This window comes from Gadus chalcogrammus, chromosome 11 (genome assembly GCF_026213295.1).
Source record: "Gadus chalcogrammus isolate NIFS_2021 chromosome 11, NIFS_Gcha_1.0, whole genome shotgun sequence".
Lineage (NCBI taxonomy): Eukaryota > Metazoa > Chordata > Actinopteri > Gadiformes > Gadidae > Gadus > Gadus chalcogrammus.
Window position 1 is genome coordinate 3,121,255 of NC_079422.1, and position 22,500 is coordinate 3,143,754.

Here is a 22,500-nt window from a genome sequence, read left to right on the forward strand (position 1 = left end):
TGAGAACCACTGCTTTATAGGTTTAAACTGACAATTTAGAATAAGTGCAAAGTAATTCTCCTGCAAAAAGATGGAGTTAGTGTCATTCTAATTCTAACCTGTGTGAACCATGGATTGACGCTGTACGTAACTTGGCGGAGCAGGGCCTCTGCTGGATAATGTAACAAACTGCACATTGAGTCACGACGCCCTCTGCTGTTTCAGGGCGAACATGTCGGAGAAGCAGAATGAACAGAAACAAGACGTTGCTCTCAGTTTGACATCTGGAGGAGGAGGTCCTAAAGAAGAGCCCTTGTCTTCACTTAAAGCCGAGCCCTGACCAATCAGGGATCCCCAACATCACCGCAACTCGGAGCAGTCTCTTAGGCTTAAGGCAAAAAAGTTTTTGGGCTCCTGTTTCCATCCCCATTCACTTATCTCCACAGTGGCTCGAGGGAAACCAAAAAAATATCTGAAAGATAGACAGGTTGTTTTAAAGATCGGGGGATACCTAAAATAATAAATAAGGGATGAAATTACTTGGAAATTTGATTTTTGTAAAATATCTTGCCCTTCAATGTTACAAATCAAGTCAGTACAACTTGCAACCAAGGCTTGGAGTCTGGACACATTGCGGGATGGGGCAGTCTCTAGAGGATTTATTTGTCATCTTTTACCTTTGTATCCTGTGACAGCAGTATTGCTTATAAATTACTTCACAATTGTTTTCTTCCGCCATACTTGCCTAAGGACATTGTTAAATGATGCCCCAGTAAAACAAAACAGCCTCTGAGGACAGCGCATGTTGTTTTCTGTTGTTGGGCTTCCCTTTCTCGTCAAATGACCATGAAGAACATTCAAGCACAGCCGAGTAAGGGATTTGTAAACCTCACCTCACGTTATCTCTAGGCCTTATGTTGTTCTCCAGCAACCCAACTCAAGTATTTTTGATTAAAGGTGCTATAATTCTGTTTAAAGTGTTATGCATATAAAAAAAAATTAAAATGTAAAAAAAGTCATTGATGTAGTATGATGTCTCTGAGCCTGCTCTGTCTGTACAGGCCTGTATTTGTATGACTTCTGTAAATAGCTCTTAAACCCATGTTCCACATTAAAATACTTGAAATATAAACCCCCTTGGCTTATAAATCTTGTTTGTAATTGACGACTAGATAATATTGCAAATGTATCTATCCATTAATCTATCTATTGATATCTGTCTATCTGTCCGTCTTGTCTGTCCGTCTGTTTCTCTCCATCCTTACATCCATACATCTATCTATCTTTCCATCAATCAATCATTCAATCAATCAATCAATCTATCCATCTTTCCATCGATCTTTCTTTCTATCCATACATCTTTCCTTCTAGCTATTCCTCTTTCCATCTATCCATTTATTTATCAACCTATCTATCGCTTGTCTTGGGGACGGCGAGCGGCGAGCGGCGTCACAAGAATGTTCCATTCCGGGCTAAAGCCCCGGAAATTATTTAATTAGCCCCGAATATAACTTTTTGGTATAAAATGTAATAAAATAAAAATATATTTTTCAATATTTATTGGTATATTTACTGGTAACTATGGAATGCATTAATTCAATTCAGTCTAGAAGGGATGAAATTATTCTAGTCACTAATGGTAGTTAGTTATTTAGAAAGAAACATGGTGTTACACCTTTCCTGTTCTTTGGCTCTCAGACCGTAGTCGGGGAGCACAGGGGAGACGTTCCCTCCAGGGCTGATGTCCTTTCGGGGGTAACACCCTTCACTATGACCGGTGTGGGTACCAGATCAACTCGGCTGCCAGATCGACTCGGGGTCCTGCGGTTACAGATGACGCATCGACACTTGACCTATCGACAACACAAGCCAACGGACAAAACCTGGAAGGGTTGTTTGTGCTCAATCCATTTTTTGATTTAATTCAACGCAGCCCGTTCACAAATAAAGCCATTGGAAACACGTCTAAAAGCTCTGATGAATGCATATATTTTTACATTCATATATGTTAAAGTAAGGATTGACATTGGTAAAGTTAGATATTAAAACAGTATTTTCTAGTTTCTATTAACTGAAAATTAAGAAATTTCATTTGAATTTTTTGAATTCTTTTTTTGAATTCAGTCATTTGATTCATGAGATTTATTTTGCTCATACAAAACAGAATTAATAGGTAGGGGAGAGGGGCACTGATGCCCAGTGGCCACTCCTCTGGACGGGAAGGGGGGGGGGGGTAGGGGAGAGGGGCACTGATGCCCAGTGTCCACTCCTCTGGACGGGAAGGGGGGGTGGGGGATGCCATCTGAAAGAAGCAGAGGTGTGCAGATGTATTTATCTTCAGTCCTTCAACTTCATACAATTATTCTCTTCATGGATTTGTCTCCATATTTACAACTTAAATGTACCTATGCTCTTGGACGGCAGATTTGATCACAGTACCCCCCGTGGTAGCGCTCGGAATATATTCCATCCAGCTTATATATTCCATCCAGCTTGCCTATAAACATAACTGTACCTCATTCACAAATTTCCGTCCTTGGTCTGTTATAATTCGGTCGACCAGACCGAAGTCGAGGAGAATGTTCACAACTTTTCTGGACACCTCAACGGCTGTTTGGGTGCACAGGGGTTTTGCCACAACCCACTTTATGAAAAGGTCTGTTGCTGTCGGAATAAATCTGCAACATAAAATGCATGTTATGAATGTAGTAATAATTGTTAATAGACATTCCATCCCTGTCACTAGTTTTCCTTTAAACCAAATCTTTCGCATTGACTATCTCTAAATTATATATATCAACCTGGTATCACGCGATTGCGTGCTTATGCGCACAAACGTTAATCTATTGAAGCGTGTTCCAGAGTACGATAGTCCGACTTTTTGCGTGCTACACAGAACGAAATGTAAACCAATGCTTTCTGAATGGGAGTGTTGTCAGACAATGAACGTGCTCCACAAAACGGTACGAGAGAGAGAGAAAGAGAGAGAGGGAGGGACAGAGAGAGAGAGGCTTCAGAAAGGGTGTGCGCAGATAGTACAGTGCACCCTAGTTATGTTTATGCCAAAACCACAAATGCTATATGTATATATATATATTGCCTGTATAGGCAAGTCGGACTAAGCAGACGACAAAATCCAGACACGCCGGTCACTAGGTGGCGCTATACTTAGGAAAGACGCGTTTGGGGCTATAACTCCCACACCGAACCTCCCACAGTCAAAAACTTGTACCCACTTATTCACTGGAGTCTGCTGCATCTTTTGGCATAGGCCACGCCCATTTGCGTCTATAATTTTTTTTCGCAAAATCGCGAAAACCAAAAAACAGTTTTTTCCCTACTCCTCCCACATTTCTTGACCAATTGACACCAAACTTTGCACACGACATCTTCAGACGCACACGCAAAGAATCCATGGAACACTTTTTTGATCCGACCGTCGATGATGAAACGGTAGCGTTTTGAATATTTGTTTATTAGCTAAATTAGACGTGGAAAATCAAATTTCCAAAGAAACCCAAAATTAGACATCGGAACGAGTCCAAATTTTACACACATGTTGGTGCTGACCTTTATGTCGTTCGATAAAAAATTCGGAAAATTTCGCCATAAGGGGGCGCAATAAACGAGGAAATTGTATATCTTCTAATTTGCAAGAGGAATGTTCTTCAAACTCAAGGGAAACCATCAAGGGGCAATCCCGAGTCTATATAGAAAATATGGCCAAGAATTATTAATGTGGGCGGGAGTTATTTGGAAAAGGAAAATTGTCTTCGGAAAATTTCGCCACAAGGCGGCGCCAAAAAACTACGACATTGTATGTCTCCTAATTTGCCAATGGAATGTTCTGAAAACACGTTTTGGGCTATAACTCCCACACCGAACCTCCCACAGTCAAAACCTTTATATCCACAGATTTACTGGAGTCAGCTGCATCTTTTGGCACACGCCGTGCCCATTTGTTTTGAACACATGCTTCGCGTTGTGCCGGCGAAATGCACATTTCTTGGACCCCTGCATAACTGCTTGCAGTTCTAGTTATATATATTGCCTGTATAGGCAATATATATAATTAGGCTATAATTATATTATTTAGCGTGTAATGAGACAATCTATAGCCAAATTGTCGAAGATGCCCGAGAATCTCCGGGAATATCAGCATGGGAAATCGGCAAATCAGACCCATGAACCTATAAAGAAAGACGTCATCTCAAGCGGGAGAGAACGTTTGCGGTGCTGGTTTGTGTCACGTAAGTACAGTGCCGTGTTCCAATACCCGTACTGTCCGTACTTACTAGCCAAAATTTGAGTACGCAGTACGTTCCAATTCAGATCCGGCGAAAAGAAGTATACTTCAAGGACCCGGATGCCGTACTCAAAACTGGCTAATCGTGAAGTGTGGATCGAAGGACACTCCCCGTACTCAACGGCAGCCATCTTAGCTACGTAGCAAAAGAGGCGGAGCCAGGCTGAGCCAAAGTCGGCGCATTTCCCACATAGTCTGCATTAATAGTCATTTTGTAGTTTTTATAGTTTTTATAGCTTTTTATAGCTGCTAGGCATAAAGAGTTCACCGTTCAAAGCGGGATGTTTATTGCGGGGGAGGAGCCACGGCGGCAAACGTGATCGTAATATCCGGTTAGTGCACCACGGAGTACTCGATTTGGAACAGCACTCACATCTGAAAAATTAACGTAGTAGACAGTGCGGATAGTATACTTCCTTTAAGTATACTCATGGAAGTACGGGTATGGTCTCACGAAAATACGTGACCATGGACGCTGGAAGTGGGGGGGCTGGGGGGGCTGCAGCCCCCCCTGGTGGCGAGAGGCTGAATGTGAAATGCAAAAACCCCCGTGGAAATAAATAAATAAATAAATAAATACATAAATATATCAGACTATTATTATACTATTGTCATTTTACTTGTGACTATAAATGTCACAAGCATGATTTGATTCACAAAAGGCGCACACCTGCTCGTATAGACGGAATGAAACCCCGCCCCCCCCCCCCCCCCCCCCGTCATCGGAACGTTTCTCAGCCCCCCCAACTGTGAATTACTTCCAGCGTCCCTGTACGTGACACTGTCACGTTATTTTATCTATTGAAACGTGATCAGGGACACGTAGGCCTATTTTCAAAATGTTGTATTTCAATTGGAAGTAGGCTATTTGTCGTGTCACTAAGCATGACTTCCAAACTAAGGTTCTGTCCGGGAGCGTTCTCCCTAATGTCCCTTATGGAGCTCCGTACAGATCATTCATTGTTGAAAATTGTCTGTGATAACTAACAAATGACAGCTTTTGGCCGAGCCGATGTGGTACCTACACCCATAGACATCTTATAGCATAGACTGAGCATTGGCTGCTGGGACGCGAGAAATACGGCCGCCATCTTGGAGTGGTCAACCGGGAGCAGCAACAGCAGCAGATACAGGATGCCGGGCTGTTGTTCAGAGTATTCCTGCTGAAATCGGCGGACCATCCACAATAGGAATCGGGGGATTACTTTTCACAAGTAAGATTTAACATTACCGTACTATTGGTATAATTGGTATTGAATAATAAAACACGCCAAACCATGTGGCCTTACTGGCCTTTATCATAGCTACACGTCTGACAAAAAACCGCATGAAAAGTAGGCGGTAGCATTCGATGCCCCGTCTATCATATAAGATGTCTTTGCCTACACCCATAGACATCTTATATGATAGACAGAGCATCGAATGCTACCGCCTACTGGCGCTGACGAGACGCGGGGCCGCCATCTTGGAGTGGTCATCCGCTCCACTCAGTGTAATCCGTTTGGCTGGAGCAATGAACTGTCAGCGCATTTAATTAATCATACCTCACTGAATACCACAGCTTGGCATGGTGTTTTTGACTTGCTGTTTACTCATCCAGATGGGGAGGGAGCCAAGGAGCAGGTAAAGGTAGTTGGCCCTCGTTATAACAACACGGGAGACAGTGGACACACTGACCTGAAACATGTCAGCCAGCACCTTCTCTTGCAGGCCTGCAGCAACCCGGCAGCGAAACTCATCGCGTTGGACTGGGAGAAATGGGTTCAAATGTTTTTTTTTTTCTGAGCATTGTTTTTTTCTGAGCATTCAACCAATAAACCAACATGGAGGCAGATGGTTGAATAGCCTCCCAGAGGTCACAAAAAACATCTCTTGATGTGAATCTGGTGTAAAAAAATATGTCCTTGTCTGAAACACAAAATCTCTGAAAAGGCACTTGACCCACTTTCAGCTGTGACAGCTCTCTTGTCAGCTCCTTGACTGTTTCTTCCAATTGCTGTATGCGTGCAGCAGCAGCATCCAGTGCACCTGTATGAGATGAGAAAAAAAATTAAAACATCTGACCCAGATTTTGGCTGTGACTTGCATATTGGAAGTAGTTATTGGAAGTAGTTTGGACCTCTAAAGAAATTGCTTTTTATAGCTCAATATTGCTTTTAAAATTTGCTTTTTATAGCTCAATATAAACCTTTACATTTAATTAAGTAAGATATAAAATGCAACATTTGTACTTGTGATGAAGCTTTTCACATTGTTGTAATTGGTCAAATGCTGGGACATCAATAAGACTAAACATTTTGTGCCCGAGTTCTGAAAAGTTGACCTACCTCCTCGGTATAAACTACTAAGAGCCCATTCTGTGATTAAACCATAGGTAGCACATCCTGTCAGGTAGGTGGTTTAAGAACAGTATGGGGTACTAGTAGGCCAATATTTCAGAACACTAACAAACACACTGACAAACCTGGTTTAGTAGCAGAACCGTAATCATGTTCTGTCATCACCACCGAAGCTGCGATCTCCTCCATCGGTACTTATTCACACGGCAGCGGTTGCTCCAGAGGAAGGGCTGGGTGAATGTCATGGCCTAAGTGAGTTGATGCTCTTTTATAATCGGACTCCCTTCTTGACAGTCCCCAGTTGTTTCACTGGAAACGGGAGGGTACAGACCAGATTTTCAGTCGCTTGATATGACCCCGGTTGGTTGCTAGCCTGCTCGCTGTAGCGTTAGTGTAGTCTGATTCACTAAAGTGCCGGCTACAAACAAACATGCTACCTTGTTTTATTTTAAAGTTTTGCCATTCATCCCGGCGAACCGCTTGAATCCACTTCTTCCTTAGACTCAATTCAGTCGGGAATCCATGAAAACGTAAGTAGGATTGGCGTTGTTTGTTAGATGTACAAAGTGGAACAGAGCAGTGACATCTAGCCTTTGTTTCAGCCATTGTTGAACTGCGCCGGAAGTGTTCATGCACAACGAAGACAAATCCCGCCAATGGAACCCGGAAGCGTGATAATCCCCCATTGCAAGTTAAAACAGCCGACCACTTGAATACAAAAAACACAAAAGACCTCGCGAGAGCACCAGCAAATCTTAATCAATAAATATTGCGTCTGACCTTTATTTATGTGGCAGTGGTCTGCAGATGCATCCCCTGGTGTAGCCTACCACATCCATTGAGTTCAACAGGTTATCGTTCTGATACTGTCCATGGTACTACTAGCAACCTGCTCTGGTGCTTTTTTTTTTATGTATTCAGGCTAAAATGATTTGATTGTCTGATGCCTCATCATCCCAGCCAAAGAGTATTGGTATTATTAGTAATGGCTACTTGCCAAATCGAAAAAACAACTTCACAAAGTGTGTCTTTTTCCAATGTATATGTTATCATTCGCAGCGTTGCTCAGCAGAGAAATAGTTTGCCAAAGTCTTTGACGTCGCTTAGCAACCGAATACGCTGGGGTTGATATGTTACCGGACTGCAGAGTGACAGATGACGTGAATCAGAGGCAAAAAAAAACACTTCCTTGACAGCGGTCAATATGGTGGACGTGACGTGAGCATTCCACTGCATTGAGAAGAGCCGTGTAATAAGCAAAAATAATTGACAGCTGAACGTTAGGAAGGCCCAGTGAATGGAGCAGTCTACAGCATTAAGAAGAGCCGTGTAATAAGTAAGGGATAATGTATAGAATGCCGGTCATTATCGGGAAAATAATCCCTGACAGGGCGAACAGGACACCGACGCGCAGCGAAGGTGTCTTGCTTCCCACTGAAGGGGCTTAATTTCGATAATGACCGGCGACGTTCTATACCCTGCTTATTACACGGCTACGTGCCAAAACGAAAAAAAAAACTTCACATGGTGTGTCTTTTTACAATTTATTTGTTACCAGCATTCGTAGTGTTGATCAGCAGAGAAAATAGTCCAAAGACGTTGACGTTGCTTAGCAACCGAAAACGCTGGGGTTGAAAAGTTACCAGACTACTTGAGGAGTGATACCAAAGACATCATAGGCAAAAAGTCCTTTGTTTTCCATGGCAGCGGTCGATTATACTTAGCAACGGTGCCGGTAGTTGTTAAGAGCCCATACAAGTGAACGGAGCGTTCCACGGCATTGAGAAGACCCGTGTAATAATCCATAATATTAATATATATATATATATTTTTTTTAAGTGGTGGGTACAAAATGAATCATGACTAAATCTGGTGGGGACGTGTCCCTGGCGTAATCGACGCCTATGGCAAGTAGTAATAAGCACAGGAGACCGACATACGTTCAAGTCCAAAACCCCTCGCACGGCCGACTTAGGTATTCTCTCCCCCTACGTCAAATCCCACTCCAGAAACCTGGGTGTCATCTTTGACTCTAATTTCTGCTTTGACAAGCAAATTGCTGCTGTGGTCAAGAGCAGTTTTTACCAGCTCAGAGTCATTGCCAAGATGAAACCCCATTTATCACTTCACAATCTGGAAATAGTAATACACGCCTTCATCACATCACGGCTGGATTACTGCAACTCCCTTTACCTAGGACTCCCTCAATCACTCCTCTCTCGCCTTCAGTTGGTCCAGAGCTCCGCAGCAAGGCTGCTGACTGGATCCAGAAAGCGGGATCATATAACCCCCATCCTAGCATCCCTTCACTTGTTGCCCATCCAGCACAGAATTCATTTTAAAACCGTACTTATGGTTTTTAAAGCCCTAAATGGCCTGGCCCCGCCCTACATCACAGAGCTCATCCACCACCACTCAGCACCCAGGTCCCTTAGATCAGGTAGCTTGGGTCTCTTACACGTTCCACGCACTAGGCTAAAACAGAGGGGTGACAGGGCTTTTGCTGTGGCTGCCCCCCGCCTTTGGAACGAGCTGCCGCCTGCAGTCAGAAACGCTCCTTCCATCACCATTTTTAAATCTAGGCTTAAAACACACCTTTTCTCCCTGGCCTTTCCTCCCCTTTTGTGATATTCTCGTTTATTTTATATGTTTTTTCTATGTCTATGTATGTGGTATGTGTTCCTTTATATGCCTCTTTGCACCATGTACGGCACTTTGGCCAGTGAAAACTGTTTTTAAATGTGCCTTATAAATAAATTTTACTTACTTACTTACTTACTTACTAAGTGTAATTATATTGAAGGTAAGCACGTAGCACAGTACTGTAGGTCTAGCTCCCTAGGCTATCTCTACAATAGTGTTGGCTTGTTCGTTCGCGAACCGGTTCGAATGAACGAGTATTTAGGACGAACGAACCGAACCGGTTCGTTTCCATCGTTCGTGTCGTTCACCATTCGATTCACCGGAAACTCGACTGAACGAACGAGTTTCCGGTAGCACTAACTCAATTGAGTCTGACTGACTCAGCTGAGAACCATGCAATGGCGTCCATTCCATGATGCGATTTACCACTACCGGGTAATTCACCGGGAAGGAACAAACGATTCCTCCCAGCTCAGTCGAGTTTCCGGTGAATCGATTCACCGGGAACTCGACTGAACTGGGAGGACTCGTTCGCGAATCAGCCTAGTTTCCGGTAGCGGTGAATCGCATCATGGAATGCACACTATTGCACGGTTCTTAGCTGAGTCAGTCAGACTCAGTGCTACCGGAAACTCGACTGAACTGGGAGGAGTTGTTCGCGAATCGTTTGTTCGTTCAGCCTGGTTTCCGGTAGCGGTAAATCGCATCATGGAATGCACGCCATTGCATGGTTCTCAGCTGAGTCAGTCAGACTCAGTTGAGTTAGTGCTACCGGAAACTCGTTCGTTCATTCAGTCGAGTTTCCGGTGAATCGAATGGTGAACGACACGAACGAGGGAAACGAACCGGTTCGGTTCGTTCGTCCTAAAGACTTGAGTTTCCGGTAGCATTGAGTCTGACTGACTCAGCTAAGAAACGTGCAATAGCGTGCATTCCATGATGCGATTCACCGCTACCGGAAACTAGGCTGATTCGCGAACGACTCCTCCAAGTTCGAGCTGGAATCGTTTGTTCATTCAGCCTGGTTTCCGGTGGCGGACACCTTGATCTGTCTTATGTTGCGGTCTTTGAAGAATGTGGCAAGAGCAGTGGAAATCAGTTGAGGCCCATTGTCAGTCACTACACATTCAGGGTTGCCATAACGACTGAAGATGTTAGTGAGGAATCCAATCATGACCTCGCTGGTAATTGATGCTGTAAAAGCCAGTTCAGGCCATTTGGAATAGTAGTCAGTAAGATCAATGGCATACCTACAGTTCCATGGAGCTGCCTCGAACGGTCCTACTATGTCCGGACCTATCTTAGTCCATGGTGCTGCAAGCAAAGGTACTCGCTGTAGTGGTGCGGCGAAAGTCTTTGCCGTGCGTTCCAGGCCTTGGCATAGCGTGCAGGCTGAAATGTAAGACTGAGCAAGGTCATCCATTCCAGGGAACCAATACAACTCGCGCAGGCGTTGTTTAGCTCGTACTATGCCCTGGTGGTTCTCATGTGCCAGCACAACTAATGTTTTCCGTAAAGAAATCGGCACCTCTAAGCGAGACCCGCGGCACACTAAGTCTCCGTGTACACTCATTTCATTTCGCATTTTGAAGCATGGTTGCAGTGCCGTACTCACAGATTTTTGAGAAGCAGGCAATCTTTTTTGAAGAGCAGAGCAGAGATCCCGCACGATGCGGAGGCAGATTTGAACTCAGACGGTGTAATGGCAGCTTGTGCTGTGGAAAGAAATGCAACCAACTCAGGCGCATTCTCTGGTTCGTACGCAGGATCAGTAGTCAATGGTAATCGAGACAAGCAGTCCGCAGTTTGGTTCTGTGTACCAGCACGGTACACTACGTCATAGTTGAAGCACAGCAGTCGGGCTGTCACATGACGAGCTGCAGGTGGCTGTAGAGGCACTCCCTCAAAGTATTCCTCCACTATGCATTTTGGCAAAACTGACACTGAGGCTCCCGTATCCACTGTAAATTTAACTGTCTTTTGCAACCAGCACGAATGTCCACAGTGCATTGTAGTTTTTCTGGTGACTCTTACTGTTGCAGTAATAGCAGAGTATATTCCGGTATTTCCACTTGACGCACGCTATGAGTCTGTGCAGCAGACCTACACACGCGCGCAAAATGTCCCTTCTTGTTCAGGTTTTACACATGAGTCGACTGTAATCGCGGGGCATTCCGGTGCATTAGTGAGAATTTATAGCAGGAGTGTAACTGGGGGTAGAATGACTTGGCTGTCTACTCTTCCCTTTTCCTTGAACTTGGACTGCATGTACAGTAAAGCTACTTTTAACATTAGTCATGCACTTCGCTGGTACTCCAGCTGACTCCATCTGACTAGCAATAGTGGTAGCCTGCTCCAGTATTAACTTTTCTTTTAGCAACAGTCTTTCTCGGATACGTGGATTTGCAACATGTTCCACTAGCTGGTCACGTATCATGTCATCACAGCTAGCAAATTTACAAGTAGCAACTGACCTTCGCAAAGCAGTCACGTACTGAATGATTGATTCATCCGCTAGCTGGACTCGTTTTCTAAATGTGTGTCGTTCGACGACAACGTTTACCTTTGGTGTGAAGTAGCCATGCAGGGCAGCTATCGCAGTTGCCAATGTAGCACCAGTCTCCGGCAATGTGTAAAATCTTCTTTGTCTCTCTGTTCCTAAGCAGTGAAGCAAAAGGGCACATTGTCTTGCCTCAGTCCAGTTTAGTCCATCCACGTCGATGACCAAGCAGTAGTTCTTGAACATTTGTTCCCAAATCTTGAATGGAACGGCGGGCTCCCCCGGCGCAGTCAGAAACAAATCCGGGAAAGGTGCTGTAGCAGTCATATTGAAACATTAAAATGTAGCAAAAAAAATCTGTAGTGCAAAAGTAACGTGAGTAAGTTCTTTGTCGCCAATTTGTTATGTTGCAAGTAGTAATAAGCACAGGAGACCGACATACGTTCAAGTGTAATTATATTGAAGGTAAGCACGTAGCAAAGCACTGTAGGTCTAGCTCCCTAGCCTATCGCTACATGTGTTCTCTAGTGTTGGCTCGGTCGTTCGGAAACCGGTTCGAATGAACGAACCGAACGACGAAGGACGAACAAACCGAACCGGTTCGTTTCTCTCGTTCGTCTCGTTCACCATTCGAATCACCGGAAACTCGGCTGAACGAACAAACGATTCGCGAACGACTCCTCCCAGCTCAGTCGAGTTTCCGGTGAATCGATTCACCGGGAACTCGAATGAACTGGGAGGAGTCGTTCGCGAATCAGCCTAGTTTCCGGTAGCGGTGAATCGCATCATGGAATGCATGCTATTGCACGGTTCTCAGCTGAGTCAGTCAGACTCAGTGGAGTTAGTGCTACCAGAAACTCGACTGAACGAATGAACGAACGAACGAACGATTCACGAACGACTTCTCTTGGCGAACTGAATCACGCGAACTGGGTCACGGAAACGAATCATTAAATCCACCACTAGTGTTCTCTGCTTCTTCTCTAGTACCACAACACACTACATAACAGTAGAGCCACCTAGTGGTTCAATCAGGTAGTGGACACAACAGAAAGGAAATGGGGTTTATTGGGACAAGGGGTAACGACAAGCCGGGGCTAGGCAAGCGGTGGTCAGGCAGGCGAGGGTTCGGTAACAGACGGGCGGGCAGTCAGACAGACAGGAGCTCGGTGGTAGGCGGTTAGTCAGGCAGGCAGGGATTCGGCAACGGGTATACAGGGTGACGGACAGAGAACTACAGAAGAGGGAAGAGGGTTACTGGGGGACAGGGAAAACGGGCTGGACTTAGTTTAACACTGGTAGGACCGATACTGACTGAGGTATGGTAAACGACGAACTGGCGCCGGCTGATTGGAGATCCCCAGCTGAAGTAGGGAACGGCGATTGCAGACAGGTGTGTGGAGAGAGTGAGGACCAGTGGCGCCAAGTGGCCACTAGATGGAGGTATTGGACTGTGTAGCAAGACGTGGCGTAACAATAACAGTTTAGTTTGTATCAAACTTTTAACCTTTTAAATTCTCTTTTTTTATATTCTTTACCAAGAAAAATACAATGCATGAGCAAAACATAAGCGGTAAGCAACTTCTTTATTTTTTGTTAACATTATAAATATTGCCCTTTAAGTCTTGGAACTGCCCATGAACACGGGCGCTGAGTGAGCCACCCACACACCAAACTGAGTCGGTGGTCTACACCTGCGGTGGGGCCTTTGAGAATGAGGGCTCTGAGGGTGCTGCACCGCCGCACCACCCCCACTGTCCTCGAATTCTTACAGGAACGGAGGAGTCCAGGTGAGTGGTGGAGGGGTGAGAAGCAGCAGCTACAGGAATGTCCACAGCTGGATCTGATGAGGGAAAGCTTGAGCTGTCATCAGCGTCGGCGTCGGAGAAGAGCTGGGGCAGACCCAGTAGAGTGTCAGCAGGATCAACGTTGTCTGGGGGTGACACCTCCATTGGTGTCCAGCTCTGGGCTTGCTCCAGGGCCCAAGTGTTGTCCAGTTGGTCCCTGCAGCGATGAGGCTTTAGCTGATCGTGGTGAACCACAGTGGCGTGCACAGACATTTTGGGGGGCAGGTGCTCAGGGAAAAATAAGGGCACATTAAAGTGTCATTTCGAAGTGAAGAGTGATCATTACCACTTTTCTAAAGCAGCATCCTCCTCAGTGCCATGTCTTGATGTTGATGACCTCACTATGATTGATCTTGATATATTTTTCTATAGCAAGCAGGAGAAGGTCAGAGAGCCGTTCTTCTCCACACAGACTTCTTAGTTTAGTTTTGATAATTTTCAGCTTTGAAAATTATCTCTCCACAGAAGCAGTTGTCACTGGCAATGTTTCATCGATTTTTATCATCTTCACAAAGGCAGGAAAGATGAGCCGGCCACTGTTTTCCCTCAGTATGGCAAAGATTTCTTTGAGGTCTTTTGCAGGAAAGCTGGAGTGGAACACCTTTAGTTCTGTCTTCAGCTGGTCCTCGTCTTCTCCATAGAAATCAGGATGTGGACGGCTTCCTTGGCTTCTGCGTCTGGCGTGCTTACCCAGTTGGCATGTACCGTGAAGGGGTGGAAGGACTGAATGATTCTAGCAGTGGGACTTCAGCTCCTCAGTCACAGTATCCAGAAAGGAGGCTTAGGGGGCAAACGATACACTCTAGACTCAATTCATTTATGTGTTACATCGCCGGTTGGGCAGGGCAGGGGAGTAGGTGTGTGTGGGCAGCAGCTGTGAACTACAGCTGCAACGCGCCTCAGTTTGTGTCCGCTCTGCGCGTTCACGTTGACAAAGGAAGAGAGTTGTGTGCGAGGGGGGGCAGGGCCGTCGATAAGGGGTGAAAGGTGATGACGATTCTAGGGGCCCACAGCCCAGGGGGGGCCCACAAAAAAAAAAAAAAAAAAAAAAAAAAAAAATTATTTCACTACCAGCCCATAGTACTACCATAGCGCCCCCCCCCCCCCCCGTCAACAATTGCTCCTTCCCCCCCCCCCCGTCAACAATTGCTCCTTCCACCCCCCCCCCCCCCCCCCCCCCCCCCGTCAACAATGCAGCGCAGGGGGGCCCATCAGTAAATCTTGTCTAGGGGCCCAGGAATTGTAGCAACGGCCCTGAGGGGGGGGGGGGGGGGGGGCATATATATTGGGCCATTATTATCACACGTTTTTAATTGTCGAGCCTTTATAGATGATAATGTCGGCATGGGCCACATACACTGTTTAAAAAAAAGAATTTTTTTTTTTTTTTTTTTTCAAAAGGGCACTTGATTGGGTCAGGGGGCAAAGGGCAGGTGCTATAGCACCACCTTGGGTCTACCTGTGCACGCCACTGGTGAACCACCTTTACTTTAGTCTTTGATGAGGTACCACACAGCATCGCCAACGTTGTATTGTGTGCGGCAACAGTTCTTGTCATATTGTCTCTTTGCACGTTTCACAGACTCTCAGAGAGCATCTCTGGTGATTTGGTGCACCAGCTCCAGTCGCTCTCGAAGGTGCTGGACATACTCAGGGGCTGAGGGAGCTGGTTCAGGGTCCGGCGGCAGGCTGGATACCAGGTCTACTGGCTCACTCACTTCCCGGCCAAACATCATGTAGTTTGGGGTGAAACCAGTTGAACTGTGCTTTGTTGATCTGTAGGCCATGACTGCGTAGGGAATCATGAGGTTCCAATCCCAGTGGCAACGCTCGGCTGTCATGGCCAGGATCTTTTGCAGAGTGGCATTGAACCTTTCAACTTGCCCATCGGACTGCGTACAGAAAGGTGTGGTCTGGTTTTGTCGATCCCGAACAGCGTGCACATTTTCTGGAACACTCGACTCGAAGTTCCGGCCTTGGTCGCTGTGCAGTGTCTGCGGGGCTCCATAGCGACACACCCACTCTGAGGTGGGTACTTCAGCCACAGTTACAGCTTGTTCGTTAGGTAGGGGAAAAGCTTCGACCCTTTTTGTGAAATAGTCCTTTATTACCAGCACATATCTGTTGTTGCGCTCAGTCTCATTCGGTGGCCCCCTAATATCCAAAGCGATGCACATGCACTCCATAGGCGCGCCGACTCGAACAGTGCCCATGGGGGCTTGGGGTATTTTCCATGGCCTGGCTTTTGATGCGCAGCTGGTGCAGGTGTTACACCACAGGGCAACGTCCTCCCTCATTCTGTACCAGAAGTATCGGGTTTGCTGCCGAGCTACAGTGCGCTCTACACCAAAATCTCCACCAACTTGTCCCTCATGCATCTGTCTCATGATGTATGGCTGGAAGTTGCGGGGAAGCACAACTTATGGATAGAATTGGGTATCGTCCAGGCAGTAGAAACGTCTAACCAACACTCCATCTCTGAAAGTGTGACGTGAAGTCGACCACAGCTAGCAGTTTTCGCCGTGTGGTACAGTAATTCTGTTCAGTTGTGGACAGCTTGCGGCTTCTATAGGCTACCACACGTTCCACACCCTGCTGAACTTGTGTGAGAACAGCGCCGATACCGACGTCGCTGGCGTCTGTGTCCAGTATCATGTTGCCTTGGTTGAGTGGGTAGCCCAGGATTGGCGCGGTTGTTAGCAGACATTTGAGTTATTTAAATGCCGCCTGGCATTCCTCAGACCAACGAAACTGGGCATGTTTTTTGATCAGGGCATGGAGAGGGTCTGCAATGGAAGGAAAGTCTTTAACGAACCACCGATTGCAAGATGCAAGGTCCATAAAGCGAAGGACATCTTGGAGTGACGTTGGTGTTGGACAGTCCTGCACTTTGAAACAATGTGACTCAGGTAGGCTACTTGGCGGCGGAAGAGGCAGCACTTAGACAGTTTTAGTTGCAGTTCGGCCTGGTAGAGACGACTGAAAACCTGTCCCAGCCGCTGCAGCATCTGCGGAACATCGCTGCCCAGAACGATGATGTCGTCCAGGTAGACTAGGCAGGTCTCCCACTGCATGCCGGCCAGCACCCGGTCCATCAAGCGCTGGAATGTCGTCGGAGCATTACACAGTCCAAATGGCATGACATTCCCTTCAAACAGTCCATTTTTGGTGCAGAATGCTGCTGCTTTGCGTGCTCTTGGGGTCAGCTCGACTTGCCAGTAGCCGGCCACGAGGTCAAGGGTGCTGAACCACTTGGGTGTCCAGCGTATCCTGGATTCGGGGCAGAGGATGTGCGTCCTTAATCGTGCAGTCATTCAGGGCTCCATAGTCTATGCAGACGGTACGTCCCATCTTTTTTTTTACCATCACTATGGCCAATGCCCAACTGCTGTTGCTGAAGTGGGCCAGCCCTGTCCCCAGGCTCTGTTGTATCTGTTGGTCAGCATCCTACTGTTTTTCCAACGCCATCCGGCGTGGTGGTTGCTTGACTGGAAGGCCTGGCATGGTTACGATGTCATGCTGAACCAGGCTGGTCCTGCCGAGGTCAGTGGGTCCTGTGGAAAACACATTTTCATAGGTGCACAGCAGCTGAGCTAGCTACAGCTGCTCCTCTTGGTTAAGCTCAGTAGAGCTCTGGGCATAGAGCTCCTGTAGCTGCTGGGGGACCGAAGGGGGGCTGCTGACAGTCTGTTCAGGCTGGTTGTGGGCAACCGCGTTTGCAGGCTGCAGAACCTTTGCCGGCTGGAGGAGTCCCACGATGGCCCCCTTTTTAATGGTTACGGCACTGTTGCCCGGATTGAAGATGCTGAGGGGCATGGTTTTATGGGACTGATCTTCCACTAAAATTTGGGCCACTAACAGTTTTTCAACAAAGCCTTTGGTGGGGCTCAGCATCAATAGGCTGTATGCACTAAGCTGTGTGACGTACTTCCTGTTTCAAATAATACAGCCCCGCCGGTTCCGGTCTGTGTTCATCGCGCTAACCAGCTGACGTTGATACACTTTAAACATGAATCAAGACCGCAGACATTGAAAAACGGTCCATTTTCATAGGCAGGAGAAAACCCACGCCGAGCACTGGTGTGTCCCCCACTGTACAGCGTCAGCCAAATTCAACGGGGTATTAAGTTTCCATGGCTTTCCGAGCCAAACTGACGTGAGGAGTGAATGGATTGTAAACATACGCCCGGATAAATATGTCATCACCACTCACTATAAGGTCTGTAGCAGACACTTTATTTCTGACAAGATGATTGAGCCAACTACTCTTCAGGGTCGAAGGAGACTTACAAAAGGTGCCGTACCGACCCTTTTTGAGTGGAACCAGTATACAGTCGAAACCCCAAGGCGCGGCGTGTGGGAGAGAGTGGATCGGTTTCGTCGAACCGGCCCCTCCGGAAGATGAAGTTGATCTCCTTTTCAACGATCAAGACTACTGCTCTGTCCCTGAACCGGCTGCCATGGATATGTCCGCATCCGCTAATGAAAGCGTCTCAAATGAAGTAGAGGAGCTGAGAAAGGAGCTACAGGAGTTACGTCTCCAGCGAGAGTTTGGACTGCAACGGTTTGCTGGCTCCGACGCAGACATCCGATTTTACACAAGGGAAGTCACTACAATTTTTTGTATTAGCCTATGATATTAGCCTAGTCCCTACGTGACGGGGATATGTGTCAGGCAGGGACATTGTTGGTTAGAAAATAGCTTTACATTACAGATTAATTTATAGTACTGTACCAAATTATTTCTTAATAGGTCTATGTGAATGATAAATAGCACACAAGTGGTGTCATGTTGAGAGATGGTGTAATTGGAGTTGGAGATGTCCATGTCTTATCAGAATTTATATATATGAATGTGACGCACCAATAGTACAGAGACAAACAACATTTATAATACAGATTTGTGTAAAGACTTACAGAGACGTGTTTCCAGGTCAAGTCTACAAAAGTTTATTTTTTTAAATAGTTGAAAAAAGTCATGTTATTATTCTATGAGATGAAAATAGGAGCACTGAAGCGACAGCGCCAGAATGTGACCGTCTCCAACTCCACCAATGCTGGTCCTAGAACAAAAATACTATTAATAAACAATTGTAAAAATGTATGAATTGAGCAGGTAACACCCTACTTATCTGCATGCAAGTACACGGCAAACCACCAAACAGCGCCTCCCAAAGATACGGCCCGGACAGGAACACTACTCTAAAGAGAGAGCACAGAGACCACATTAGGGCATTAGATATTCAGACACATCAGGTCGTCTTACAGGAAGTTGGGGCAGTTATTGAACTGCACCCAAAGAGGAAACTAAACAAACCTTTCGCTCAGAGTGCCAGGGATTAGTTATGGTGCCATCCGGGTAGAGCAACCATTGGGTAGTGGCACAAGTCACAATACAGGTAAAAGGGAGGTGACTGAGTCTGAAACAGGTATATGGGAGAAATACAGGTCACCCTGCTACATATACTGTACATATATATATATATAAATATATATATATAAAATCGTAATCTTAGTAGTTACTGTTGATATTATTTTGGTAACAATGTATCCTTGTGATGTACACTTTCAATTTAACTTTTTTATTTGATGTCTTTTGTGAATAGATTTGCCAGCTACGACCACCTGATGGCTTCACACAGGGAACAAAGCCAAATCAGCTGCCCAGAAAAAAGAAGTGGTCGCATCTGCACGTGCAACATAGTACTTTATAAGTAGTTACAGATGTAATTATAAGTGATGCCATTACATTTGTTCTTTGAGCTATAATTTTTTTCTTTTCCTCTCAGAGACAGCTGCTCCAGCCCATAGATTAACTTTCTTTTTTTTATAACTGGTGATGAATCACAAAGGCTTGATCTAAGAGAAAAAGGTAAATCATTAGAAATATAACCTCAGCATCATGGGTGTAAAAAACAACTTGGTTCTTATGAATGTAAGTACTTGAACTGTGCTAGAAAAAGCCTACCATCCTGAATGCTTACTGTTATATTCTCTCCCTCTTAAAATAAAGATGTGTTTTTTTTAAAACGGACTCCAAGAATCACACAATTATTCCAATGTACCTGTACTTCTGCTGTGCAAACGACAATAAATATCTTGAATATTGAAAAGTTGTAGTCTTATACTCATTACCTTGACTAAATGAAATTGTGTGTGAAAAACAGGGAGGCATGAAAAACATTCAAGTTGGTGGCCCTTGAGAACTACACTACAGCTTAACCGAACAAACACCACTGAACAGGGATGAACACAGCTTCCTGCCTAGATTCAAACTCTCGCCTACTTACTCTCGCGTGTCCAGTAAACGTTTCCTGGTAAATTAAGTCGAGCACCACCAATCAGAGACGTCGTGTCACACTACAGGATTTATGGGTAGGGTAGTTATTTCAATGATCGCGAATAAAACATGCTTTTCTAAAAAACTAGATGTTGCCTCGATTAACGTGTGGCTTCAGCAGGAGAAAATACCACCAATTCACTATATAACGTACGTGGTACGAATCATTTGGATGGTTAAGACATTAAGGCTTTTAATCAAAATCTCGATGGTGAAAATGAACGGGATGTTTACTTCCGGAACCACACTGTTGCCCTGATGCGCTCTCGTGCGCTCTAGCTTGTACAACACATGCGCACTATTATCGGAGTGACGTGTTGAAGAAGGCTAGCGTCTAGGCCACGCCCACTGCCCCGCTCCTCCTCCGCGACATGAAACTTTGGAAGTGTGACTTTCACATGTTACTGTCATTTACAGCTGCATCCTCACTTACTTAGATATATTTGAAACTGAACCGGCGTCCGTCTCAATCTCAAGCCAAGGTAGGGAAAGTCTGATACAGCTGCAATGAGTCATTGTACAATAATCGCTTGTTCGTTTCCTGGAGTGTAGGCTGTAAACAGTCGTGGCATGCTGGCACTGTTTATGCAGTAATTTAATATATTGTTTTACATGTATGCGGTATGCAGTATTTAAATTTACTACTATTAGTAGTACTACTTAGTTGTTATTATACAGCTATAAAGTAGTTTATACTATTTGATCCTACATTATGCAATAGTAAGTAGTGGGGGAAGTGGGGGTTGCACCCGTCTGACCCTGGCCTGCTTGTGTACCCATGTGACCAGGGTGATGTCCGGATACCAGGGCCTCCTCCCCCTGGCCCTGCTGGGTCTCTGGCTGTGTCACATCTCCCTGGCCAAGAACGACGCCCCCTGCCAGCGCTCCAGGTGGAACAATGCCTACGACACCTTCCTTCGCCGCCACGTCCCGTCGGGAACACCCAGCGGCAACGACCAGAACGCCTGGAAGGAGTACATCTCCTCCAAGGGCTGCGACCGGCCAACCCAGTCCTTCCTGGACCCCGGGGACCTGGAGCGGGTGAAGGCAGTGTGCAGCGACCGGGGCGGCCAGCAGCTCAAAGAGAACCTGTGCATCAGCCGCGAGCGCTTCTCCTTCGTCACTGTGCGCAGCGAGCCCAAAACCTGTGGGATCCGCACCATCATGAGGGAGAGCAAGCACCTGATCCTGGCCTGTGAGGCGCTGGAGAACCATTGTCTGCCCGTCCACTTTGAGGGCAACTGGCAGGACCTGAAACCTGATAACAACGCCAGGGGCTGCCAAGGGGGGAAAAATGCTGCGGGTGCAGCAGCTGGCTCGAGAATCAGCTGGCTCTGGTTGTTGATGTCGTCTGGCCTTCTTCTGCTTACCTCCAGTCAGTAGTTCCCTTTGGACAGCAGGTGCTGACATGATTCATGGTACTTTTGTTTTATATGTTTTGAAAGACAAATATTTTGGTAAAATTTAGCGTTTACTTTTGTATTTCTGATGTGAGTGTGTGAAGGGTTCCGGTCTGTGTATTTCACTCAGCATTATTGTTGCATCCAATAATATTTTCCCCAGCATGGAATGAGATAGGATTATACTATAAAACATGTTTCAACTGCATTCCTGTAAAAAACAGTTGGGGACAATAACCCTTACTTGATATGGTGGTATTTAAGTGACAGGTCTCTCTCCTTGGCACGGCTGCACAGCCAACCTGAAACAAGAGGCACCTTTTGAGCAGCTTTCTCCTCTGGGATTTGGCTGAGCTGGAAATGTCCAGTTTGGAATGTTGTAGTTTCCTTTTTCTAGGCTTCAGGTTGAACTGATTTGTCAAATCTTCAAATGTGGGATTAAATAGGCTAAAATTGTTTAACCTCACAGAGCCCTTTCTTTATTCAATGTGTTATATTTTTTATTAAAAAAAATACAAACATTGCTTTTTGTATGCATATGTATTTTTGTTATGATATACTTGATTTATACACAAACACACACACAACACACCACACACACACCACACCCAATCAGAGGACGACTGCTAACAGCACAACTGGACAAAGGGGCAGAGAGGAAAGGCTGGGAGGAGAATAAAAGAATAAGTGCAGAGTGACGTGATTGGGAGGGGGCTGTCGGGCATAACAGTTGGATACGGTCGGGGGGGGGGGGGGGGGGGGGGGATTCGGGGGGATGTGAGCGCAGAAGGCTTGTATTTTAATTGAACACAAAGAAAATAGGGGGGAAAACATAACATGAGGCGGGAGCCTGGGAAACATTGTGGCTGAAGTGATTATTTCTCAGGAGTGCGTCCTCTCCATCGTTTGTCTCTGCCCCGCTCCTGCCTTCACATCCCAGCCTTCCCCATTCTCTCTCCTCGTTGTCCCCCATGATGTTTGTTGTTCCCTCACTCCTTCTCTCCTGCGTACCTTCCCCAGCCCGATTGTGGAGGAGCTGAGCACCATTCAGAGTGCAGCACAATGAGGTCCTCAAAGGGCCCTCGAGAGCCATAAAGCGGTATGTGGTGGGGGTCCACGTCAGTAACCTGGCCACAACAGAACATG

At 46.0% G+C, this 22,500-nt stretch overlaps 2 protein-coding genes and 1 long non-coding RNA gene across 3 annotated transcripts in view; 2 read left to right on the forward strand and 1 right to left on the reverse strand.

Annotated features, from left to right (window-relative positions):
• The window catches only part of ca14 (carbonic anhydrase XIV), a 9,923-nt gene extending 9,504 nt beyond the window's left edge, over positions 1-419 (forward strand). The window contains exon 12 of the mRNA XM_056601854.1: positions 205-419. Coding sequence (XP_056457829.1) covers positions 205-319 — 115 coding nt within the window. The 3' untranslated portion in view covers positions 320-419. The remainder of the gene's footprint in view (positions 1-204) is intronic.
• Positions 420-17,937: 17,518 nt separating this feature from the next.
• Positions 17,938-19,889, reverse strand: LOC130392075 (uncharacterized). Its single transcript, XR_008896966.1, has 3 exons — positions 19,364-19,889; positions 18,932-19,034; positions 17,938-18,816 (listed from the first exon to the last, which is right to left on the reverse strand). It is a non-coding gene; the product is annotated as an uncharacterized LOC130392075 (long non-coding RNA).
• Positions 19,890-20,292: 403 nt separating this feature from the next.
• LOC130392003 (uncharacterized) lies at positions 20,293-21,877 on the forward strand. The gene is made up of 2 exons (XM_056602396.1): positions 20,293-20,436; positions 20,743-21,877. The coding sequence occupies exon 2, from the start codon at positions 20,747-20,749 to the stop codon at positions 21,335-21,337; it is 591 nt and encodes a 196-aa protein (XP_056458371.1). The 5' UTR covers positions 20,293-20,436; positions 20,743-20,746; the 3' UTR covers positions 21,338-21,877.
• Positions 21,878-22,500: the final 623 nt, after the last annotated feature.